Below are 10,879 nucleotides of genomic sequence, written 5' to 3'. Positions count from 1 at the left end.
TGAACACCGTCAAAACAACAAAATACAACAAAAAAAAACATGCGTAAAGTTCTGCAGGCTTCTAAGCAGCTATACAAAAACAAGACCCCACAAAAACACAGTGGGGAAAAAGCTGCCTAAATATGATCCCCAATCAGAGACAACGAAAGACAGCTGCCTCTGATTGGGAACCATATCAGGCCAACATAGAAATACAATAAGGTAGAATGCCCACCCAAATCACACCCTGACCTAACCAAATAGAGAAATAAAAAGGCTCTCTCCGGTCAGGGCGTGACATTGGAGCTCTGTGCGTAATGACAAGGCTGTCTTCTCAGACTGGAGTTGCGCATGCCATGTCACACCTCTTTACTTTACCTCTTTGCTTTAACTTGCAGTTTGCCTAACTTAGTGCATAAAGAGGACTAAAACATGGGTAAACAGCACTAAAATCCAAACCTGGTCTTCGTATTAATCGAATACGTTTTGCTCGCTAGATTTTATATGATATATATATATCTCTTTCATAACCTCATGAAAATAGTTTACTCTTATTTTGGATAAGTAATACAAAATACTTTATTGAATAATGACTTGGTTTTGGAACTAATAGATTTTTAAAGGGAGCTCTTTTGAGGCTATTTTAAATGTAAAGTCTATGTCTGAAATGAATTACTCCTCCAGTTGAAGTGGACAGAACTAAACCATGGAGAATGTTACTTCATATCCAGATAACCAGACGCTTGGTCCATGGACTGATTATAGCATGGAATACAAAGTGGTCAGCATATTTTTTGTGATTCTCATCTGTGGGATAGGAATAGTTGGAAACGTTATGGTGATCCTAGTTGTTCTTACAACCAAACACATGCGGACACCCACCAACTGTTACCTGGTGAGTTTGGCGGTGGCCGACCTGATGGTTCTGACCGCGGCGGGACTGCCGAATATTACACAGAGTTTGTATGGAGGAGGCTGGGTGTACGGATACGTCGGGTGCCTTAGCATAACTTATTTCCAGTACTTGGGCATCAACGCGTCTTCATGCTCCATCACAGCGTTCACAATTGAGCGGTACATAGCCATCTGCCACCCCATAAAAGCGCAGTTTATGTGCACGCTGTCAAGAGCAAAGAAAATTATAGTGGTGGTTTGGGCTTTTACCTCGCTCTACTGCGCCATGTGGTTTTATCTGTCTGACATGAACGAGTTGATTTACGACAATATTACCTTGGTCTCGTGCGAATACAAAGTGTCAAGAAATCTTTACCTGCCATTTATCTACTTCACTGACTTTGCCATGTTCTATGTGGTGCCCCTCATGCTAGCCACTGTTCTGTATGGATTTATCGCTAGAATTCTTTTCCTCAACCCATTGCCGGCAGACCCCAAGGAAAATACAAAGTGGAAAAAAGAATCATGCCAAGGAAATAGGATGATGAGCACCAACAATTCATGTAGCACAACCGTCCGCTCTCGCAGGCAGGTAAGTTGCCACTCTACTGTTTTAAAGTTTTCTGTCTTATAACGGTGTATCTACAGTGTAATAACTACACTGTGTGTGTGTGTGTGTGTGTTTGTTTGTGTGCCTCGTGAATAAAGTGAGGGGAAACAAATTAATGATACAAAAAAACTCCAGTATAATTGGATTATGAATTCAACAGTTTCATAATTGCACTGGTATGATATGTCGTGAAGTTGGGGTGTTCAATCCAAGCATATACTGTACACTCTTAGAAAAATAGCTTCCAAAAGGGTTCTTCTGCTGTCCCCATAGGAGAGCCCATTTTGGTTCCAGGTAGAACCCTTTTGGGTTCCATGTAGAACCCTGTGTGGAAAGGGTTCTACCTCCAACCAAAAAGGGTTGCTCAAAGGGTTATTTTATGGGGACAGCCGAATAACCCTTTTAGGTCATAGATGAGACGTTTTTTTTCTAAGAGTATATGGTAACATCCTAGAGAAGGGAACATTTGCCCACTGGACACAGACGTCAATTCAACGTCTATTCCACATCTATTCCACGTTAGTTCAACGTCATTTCATTGAAACGAGGTGAAAACAATTTCGATTCAACCAGTGGGTAATCATTGTAAGTAGGTTACAGTGTGCAGCACTAGCAAGTCAACATGCAACAAACCACATTAATATAGACTCATAAAGCCTCGCCACTATGCTGACAGCACACGCCACTGAATAATGTAGTTTGGAACACATATAGAGCATACACAGCACCTGAGACTGAACATGCGAATGGAAGGGGTGTGAGTTTATCTGAGGAAAGGGAGAGCTCCACTATAAGGAGTGGATTTTCAAGTATTGTGGTGCCAGCATCATGTTATGGGAATGCTTGTCACCATTAGGGACTGGAGGTGCAGTACTGGCAAAATAAATACTGGGGTATGTGTACACCATACCGGTTGGACATGAGCCAACACAATATTTAAAACGAAGAGGTCAAGAAACCTGTAGGCTGTAGGCTCATTATTTATCATTAACGCATGTCACCCTCATGGAAATTAGTGAATGGACTAGAAAACCTGTAGAATACACTCCAAAATGCGATGTGGTTCATCAATAACAGTGACATTTTGTGAAGCCAGAGATGAGTGGCTGTGAACGAGATGATGATTGTGAACGAGACAATTCTGGTTACAAGTGTAGGCCTAATGAATGAGAATCACAGAATGTTTGTAACCGATGTCTCTTTCCATTCATCAAATGGCTGCTGCACAGTGCACTGTATGGATGTGGGAATTATTTCAGAGTGGACTAACATGCTGACCACACTGCTCGCGTCACGTGCGCGAGCGTTGCAAAATAAATGTACACATACATGTTATTCAATCATTGCACCCACACTGCTCGCGTGCGACAGCGAGCGTCTGCGTGGCCAGGCACTGAAATAGAAGATAGTTCTATTTGTGACGCTCAACGCTTTGCAAGTCCTGCCTCTCAAATCTCCTCATTGGTTTTTAGGAGCATATACCCACGTGGGTGATTAAAAGATGATCTGACGTCCACACTCCAGTCGGTTGTAGTAATGCACCTTAAAGTTGGTTGCCAACCGCCATATAAAGTCCAAAGAAGAAAAAGACACATGTAAGAAGGAGGAGATATGACGAGAAACGAATTGGGTTTACCGTTTTATCTGTGGATTAATTGTGGACCTTGTGCATTTCAGGTAAAATAACAACCCAATGTTTATATCCCAGGACAAATTAGCTAGCAACATCAAGCTAGCTAGCTAAATTGCCATAAATGTTTAATGCTTTTCGACCTGTCCCCAAATTAATATACTTGGTTCAGAGTTTGTTTTGATATTTCAACCTGTGTGTCCTGATCACTTCTGGTGTGGGTGAACAAAATCAACATGCCACAGAGATCCTATTAAATTAATAGGGATTCTATATGTAATTCTATCTGTAAGAAATTAAATCTACAGTACTTTCACCCCTATTAAAAATGAAAGTAGCAAAGCCCAGGTAAAAAGTTAGAGGAAAACCACCTCAGTCTTCTATTTTTCAGTGGGACAATTACACACATTTTAATGCCAAAGACACACCAGAATGACTTTCCAAGAATTGTTAAGTGTTCCTGAGTGGACCAGTCTCAGTCCTGAATGAAATTTGCTTGAAAATCTGAAACCAGGTTTGAATATTGCTGTCAATTAATGACTCCCAACCAAATTTACTGAGCTTAAACAATTTTGACAAAAACATCAGATATACATGTATGTTGCCTGAAGAGTTGTGCAAAGTTGGTAGAATATTATACAACATTTTTCACAGCTGTAATGGCTACCAAATGTCCTTCCACCAAGCATTAACTCTGGGGTGTGAAGACCTACGCAATCAAGACATCTTAGTTTTTTTTTACTTGTAATTAATTAGGTTACCTTGGTTGCACGCCCTCAGCCTTGTCTGAAACATGGACCAAGCCAGCCTTGGGCTTTTTCTGTCTCAGACAGATGATGGATCTGTGCTCACTGCTAGGTCATTTAGCAAAACAAGTCAGGATAAGGCTCTGACATAACACACACATCTCTAACTGGCCTAGCGATGAATGGAAACCAGTGCAATCCATACCACTTACCAGGGCCTGATTGAATTAACTCAAAAGGTCCAAATTGAATAAGGATAGTGATCAGGAATCTTCCCTTAGCAATGATGATAGTTGCTCCCTGACCCTATCCAATAAGAGACACATCACTGGAGTGAGACCTCACAACATAAATAAGGATGGTAGAGTTTAATATAAACATTATCAAATCATAATTATATTTGCAATTAAACTGCTCTCTAGGCTCTGTTGGTTTAGTCTTACAGATGCTGTTTTGTCAGTCTCTTCAGTCTGTGGTTGATATTAATTGTCAGAGGGTGCTCTCTGACCCATTTCAGCCACTTTTCTTTGAATAGCAGGAACATACATTTTTTTTTCACATTTTTTTTTTACAGGAGTCAAGCTGAATTCTATTCTTTCCCATGTCCTTTGATGAACATGGCTCTTGATTTTCTTCCATGTGTTGTTGTCAGGTGACTAAGATGTTAGCTGTGGTGGTGGTGCTCTTTGCCCTCCTCTGGATGCCCTACCGGACGCTGGTGGTGGTAAACTCCTTCCTGGACAAGCCTTACCTGGACCTCTGGTTCCTACTCTTCTGCCGCATCTGCATCTACCTGAACAGCGCCGTCAACCCTGTCATCTACAACGCCATGTCTCAGAAGTTTCGCACCTCCTTCAAGAAGTTGTGTCACTGTGGTCCGCAGCGATTGGAGAAGCCGGCGTCTTACAGCTTGGCCCTGACCTACAGCGCCATCAAGGACACAACCAATGGAGAGAGCCCTGACCACTTCACTACCGAGATGGATGAGCTGGCCACACCCACACCCAGTGACCAGTTCCTGCCCAGCACCAAGAGGATATCATTCGAGGACCCCTTTCTGTCAGGCAGGGTTGCCCTTTGCACTCCCTGATGGAAAAAGTAACTCCATTCAGGCAACAATGATTATCTGAAAGGATCTTCTTATCCTTAAGCTCTAGTTTGTGAATTCAAAATGGTCTCCAGCAGCATACTGCCAATTCTATAACTCATTTTCTGTAGAGGAATTTATTTAATATTTGAGCAGTACAACGGCAAACATTAAATGCCAAAAAATGTGTTGTTAATAGAGGAAGGAATGCTTAATTTCTTTATCTAGCATGGTGAAAATATATTCTCCCCTCGCTCTGTAGCCATCTTAGCACAAAGCACCCAATTATAGGCATCGTTTAAATCAGTCCTAAACATTGTGTGACACACACATTTAATTGGCAAGGTAATAGTCATACTGCTTTCACATACTGAGCAACAGTTGCCATCTCTGTAAAGTGTTTTCCTACAAGGGAAATATAACAAGGGAAAGATGTTATCCCTCTTTTTATCTGGAGAAGTGTAGGCCAGGAACTCAGTGTGTGTGTGTGTGTGTGTGTGTGTGTTCGTGTGTGTGTTTAAAATAAAAGCTCACTCTACAGTAGGAGTCAAACTGTCTGGGCTAAGTTGTTAAAAACCATCCTGCTACTTTGCATGTTTTAAAACAGCACAGAGAGAATGTGATCACTGAACACATTTCAAAGGCAGAATTCAAAGGAGGCAGAGTATCAACACCATCTTTGCTCTAGGGGTGTAAATATCACACATTGCTTTAAATTGAAACCTGCCTGTCAGGGAAATAGAGATCTGTTGGGATGAAGTTTCTTTAAAGGTCACAGATGATGAGGACAAAGCAATGACACGCCGGATCTGTCATCCGTTTGATTGCGCAATACCATTTGACTTTATAGTAACCTTATTGGCTAAAAGGTTCACCCGATATGAAATGTTCCGCAGGGGCTAGTGTCAAAAATACAGCATGGTTAAACATCCTGCTGTACCTGTAATGGACTACTGTGGTGTGGATTCAATCAAAAAGGAAAAAATAGAACGTTTGTTGTTGTTTATTTTATACTGATGAAACGCCCTCTCTGTAAAAATGCTTGCAATTGATTGTGCGTTGCCATGTGAAATTGATGTACGATGTACATTTTCGATGTACGTTTCGGACCCGTTTTCAATTCATACCTTTGTACCATTTAAATTGTGTCTGCCAGTAGAGCTATTTTGTAATTAACGTAGTTTGTTTTGTTCAGTTTTATTGTTTGTCACATCAACGTACAGTATTTTACTATGGAGCGATCAATGTGGAGCTGCGCTGTTCTTCTTTGGTAACACTACAACTACAGTATGTTTCAAATAAGGTACGTGAAATAATGATCTGTCCCTCTTGCACTTTCATCTACTATCTCCGTTGCACAGTTTCCACCATAAAAGGGAGTGGTGCCTGGTAGCGAGTTTGCAGCATGGACACTGTAAAACAAATGATGTTGTGGTGTGATTTCAAAAAGACAGACATCTATGTGCAGTATACAGTTTATCTTCAGTCAGCAATGTTGTGTAACCTGGTCTCTCTTTGCTGGCAGTTCTCTGGATTGTAAAAACTACTCTTGTTGTTTGGATGGTTTGTGTTTTGTTTTGTTATTTGTCTATAATAAAATGATCAATGATCATGTAGTCTGTCAAATATTGATAATTACTCGCAGAATCCCGAAATTCATGTGTCATTATTTGTAATTAATCTCAGTATATTTTGACACATCTTCACTGCCTTTTCATCTATTCCATTAGGATGCAATCAAAACATATGGTTACTTTTGCAACTTCATCAAAACACTATTAACATCCTCACATAGTGATTTTATCCAGATGACTGCACAAATAAATATCAGGAATTGTAACATATATAGCAGCCAACAATATGGCAGTTTCCATCTGTTCTTATCACAGCACATTCATTTGGAGTAATACATGGGATAATGGCGTGGAAAGCAGCATTGAAAGCATCAGTTTATTTTAAAAGTGAACCCATGTTTTATGCAGTGCTCAAATGTATTCTCCACACACACACTATATTAAATAATGGTCAACTGTGATGACAACTACATAGCAAATCATCAAAATGTTCTTCATAAATCGTAAATTGAGTTATATTGAGACATTAAATGGGATGATTATATTGACCACATCAATCTTTAAACAGGTCCCCTGATTGAGCACTTATTCGGAGGACCTCGAATAATCTGGCCTCTTGTGGCAAAGCACTCCATTTTTCGATAGTTGGATAGTCCCACTAGACCTGTCAATGTAATGGGATTTTAAAGCAAATAGCCTAGCTCAAGTAGATATGAGGTTTACCAGACGCACATTTCTTCTTTTATTACCGTAAAAAGGATTGTTATGGTAGCAAATTTGCATATAAATTTGGGCGAATGCTTTGTCTATTAAACGGCTTGTTCTTTATAGAAGCTATTAAAGCAGCCTGCTCAGTAGTAACTAGATGAGAAAGACAAGAATAAATGAAGGTTGAGGTGAAAGGAAGGCAAACAGAATACAGATAAATATAATAGCCACCGCAATATCGTTCAATCACTCTATTTCTTTTTGTCTCTCTCACTCTACTTTTCTCTCTCTCAAACGCACACACACGCACACACAAAGACTTCTCCCAAACTGGGGTAGGTTGTAAGGATTAACACAGCCAGACGTGTCTCAAAGTTGTTAGGGAATGAATGTGTGCATAGCCTGTTAACAACATAAACTGGTCCCAAGGACATTCCCATTGGTAAGGAGTTTGGGTATCCAGATGTTTCCCCTTTACATTCTCCTCTGAGTCCAAGGTCACTCACATGCACATCTGTCACCCTCTGATCAACAGCTCTATAAATAACCAGCAGAATACCTGAATTACAATTTTCTCAATGAAATTATTTGTACAGATATGCACAACATGGCCTTTTGCAAACAGGTGGTATAAGGGCACAAGGCGAGACTCAAATGCAGACACAGGAGGCAGATGGCTGAGCTCCGATATTTATTATAACAAAGGGAGAAGGCAAAAGGCAGGTCGGGGACAGGCGAGAGTTCATAAACCAGGTCAGAGTCCAAACAGTACCAGGCGATAGGCAGGCTTGAGGTCAGGACAGGCAGGGGTTCAGTCAACAAGTCCAAGTCCAAACAGTACAAGGGGATAGGCAGTCTCGAGGTCAGGACAGGCAGGGGTTCAGTCAACAAGTCCAAGTCCAAACAGTACAAGGGGATAGGCAGGCTCGAGGTCAGAACAGGCAGAGTGGTCAGGCAGGCGAATTTGGCGTCAGGACAGGCAAGGGTCAAAACCAGCAGGGCTAGGAAAAAACAGAGACTGGGAAAAATAGGAGTTAGGAGAAAGGCTGGTTGACTTGGCAAAGCAAGACGAACTGGAACAGAGAGACAGGAAACACAGGGATAAATTCACCGGGGACAAATGGGGAAAACAGGAGACAACTGGAGGTGGGTGGAGACAATCACAAAGACAGGTGAAACAGATCAGGGTGTGACAGGTGGCTATTGTAGGATTTATGATGAGAAGGCCTAAGAAAAAATGAATACAACTTTTTGACTAAATAAACAAATTAACACAATCTTCCAAAGTCATACCAAGGAACATGCAGTCAGTCATTTTCTTAACTAATTATTTTCAAAATTGCTTGTTAATCGACAATATAATGTGGCTCATACTAATTTAAACTGCTTTGTTCTTTATAGAAGCTATAAAAGCAGCCTGCTCAGTAGTAACTAGATGAGAAAGACAAGAATGAATAAAGTTTGAGGTGAAAGGAAGGCAAACAGAATACAGATAAATATAATAGCCACCGCAATATCGTTCAATCACTCTCTATTTATTTTTGTCTCTCACTCTTTATTTTTCTCTCTCTCAAACGCACACACACACACACACAAAGACTTCTCCAAAACTGGGGTAGGTTGTAAGGATTAACACAGTCAGACGTGCCTCAAAGTTGTTTGGGAATGAATGTGTGTATAGCCTGTTAACAACATAAACTGGTCCCAAGGACATTCCCATTGGTAAGGAGTTTGGGTATCCAAATAAAGCAATATACAGTACCAGACAAAAGTTTGGACACATCTACTCCTTCAAGGGTTTTTCTTTATTTGTACAATTTTCTACATTGTAAAATAATAGTAAATACATCAAAATTATGAAATCATTTACATGTAGTAACCAAAAAAACAAATCAAAACTAATTTTAGATTTTAGATTTTTCAAAGTAGCCACCCTTTGCCTTGATGACAGCTTTGCACACTCTTGGCATTCTCTCAACCAACTTCACCTGGAATGCTTTTCCAAACAGTCAGGAGCTCTTGTTGGCAGCTTTTCCTTCACTCCGCGGTCCAACTCATCCCAAACCATCTCAATTGGGTTGAGGTCGGGTGATTTTGGAGGTCAGGTCATCTGATGCAACACTCCATCATTCTCCTTCTTGGTCAAATAGCCCTTATACAGCCTGTAGAGATGTTGGGTCATTGTTTTTTTGAAAAACAAATTATAGTCCCACTAAGCGCAAACCAGATGGGATGGCGTATTGCCTCAGAATGCTGTGGTAGCTATGCTGGTTAAGTATGCCTTGAATTCTAATTAAATCACAGACAGTGTCACCAGCAAAGCACCCCCACACCATCACACCTCCTCCTCCATGCTTCACGGTGGGAACCACACATGCGGAGATCATCTGTTCACCTACTCTGCATCTCACAAAGACACAAAAAATTTCAAATTTGGACTCATTAGACCAAAGGACAGTTTTCCAATGGTCTAATGTCCATCGCTCGTGTTTATTGGCCCAAGCAAGTCTCTTCTTATTATTGGTGTCCTTTAGTAGTGGTTTATTTTCAGAAATTGGACCATGAAGGCCAACCAGTCACCTCTGAACAATTTATGTTGAGATGTGTCTGTTACTTGAACTCTGAAGCATTTATTTGGGCTGCAATCGCTGAGGCTGGTAATGCTAACAAACTTATCCTCTGCAGCAGAGGTAACTCTGGGTCTTCCTTTCCTGTGGCGGTCGTCATGAGAGCCAGTTTCATCATAGCGCTTGACGGTTTTTGCAACTGCACTTTAAGAATCTTTCAAAGTTCTTGAGTGTGCAAAGGTGCCATCAAGGCAAAGGGTGGCTACTTTGAAGAATCTCAAATATAAAACATTTGTTTAACACTTTTTTGGTTACTACATGATTCCGTATGTGTTATTTTATAGTTTTGATGTCTTCACTATTATTCTACAATTTAGAAAGGTAGGTGTGTCCAAACTTTTGACTGGTACTGTAAATATACTGCTCAAAAAAATAAAGGGAACACTTAAACAACACATCCTAGATCTGAATGAAAGAAATAATCTTATTAAATACTTTTTTCTTTACATAGTTGAATGTGCTGACAACAAAATCACACAAAAATAATCAATGGAAATCCAATTTATCAACCCATGGAGGTCTGGATTTGGAGTCACACTCAAAATTAAAGTGGAAAACCACACTACAGGCTGATCCAACTTTGATGTAATGTCCTTAAAACAAGTCAAAATGAGGCTCAGTAGTGTGTGTGGCCTCCACGTGCCTGTATGACCTCCCTACAACGCCTGGACATGCTCCTCCTGATGAGGTGGCGGATGGTCTGCTGAGGGATCTCCTCCCAGACCTGGACTAAAGCATCCGCCAACTCCTGGACAGTCTGTGGTGCAACGTGGCGTTGGTGGATGGAGCGAGACATGATGTCTCAGATGTGCTCAATTGGATTCAGGTCTGGGGAATGGGCGGGCCAGTCCATAGCATCAATGCCTTCCTCTTGCAGGAACTGCTGACACACTCCAGCCACATGAGGTCTAGCATTGTCTTGCATTAGGAGGAACCTAGGGCCAACCGCACCAGCATATGGTCTCACAAGGGGTCTGAGGATCTCATCTCGGTACCTAATGGCCAGTCAGGCTACCTCTGGCGA

General features: G+C 41.0%; 1 protein-coding gene across 1 annotated transcript; it reads left to right on the top strand.

The window, feature by feature from the left end:
* Positions 1–384: 384 nt before the first annotated feature.
* On the top strand, positions 385–6,584 carry LOC106605056 (thyrotropin-releasing hormone receptor). Its single transcript, XM_014200313.3, has 2 exons — positions 385–1,465; positions 4,512–6,584. The coding sequence occupies exons 1-2, from the start codon at positions 686–688 to the stop codon at positions 4,947–4,949; spliced, it is 1,218 nt and encodes a 405-aa protein (XP_014055788.1). The 5' UTR covers positions 385–685; the 3' UTR covers positions 4,950–6,584.
* The last annotated feature ends 4,295 nt before the right edge of the window (positions 6,585–10,879 follow it).

Source organism: Salmo salar, chromosome 05 (genome assembly GCF_965601325.2).
Source record: "Salmo salar chromosome 05, fSalSal1, whole genome shotgun sequence".
NCBI classification, from domain to species: Eukaryota; Metazoa; Chordata; class Actinopteri; order Salmoniformes; family Salmonidae; genus Salmo; species Salmo salar.
Note: the sequence above shows the minus strand (reverse complement) of the source record. Positions and strands in the feature narration are given on the sequence as shown.

Excerpts from the sequence above, each read along its gene's own strand:
- LOC106605056 (XM_014200313.3), top strand. The coding sequence starts at position 686 with ATGGAGAATGTTACTTCATATCCAGATAACCAGACGCTTGGTCCATGG. Across the intron at positions 1,466-4,511 it reads CCGTCCGCTCTCGCAGGCAG|GTGACTAAGATGTTAGCTGT; the intron begins GTAAGTTGCCAC and ends TGTTGTTGTCAG.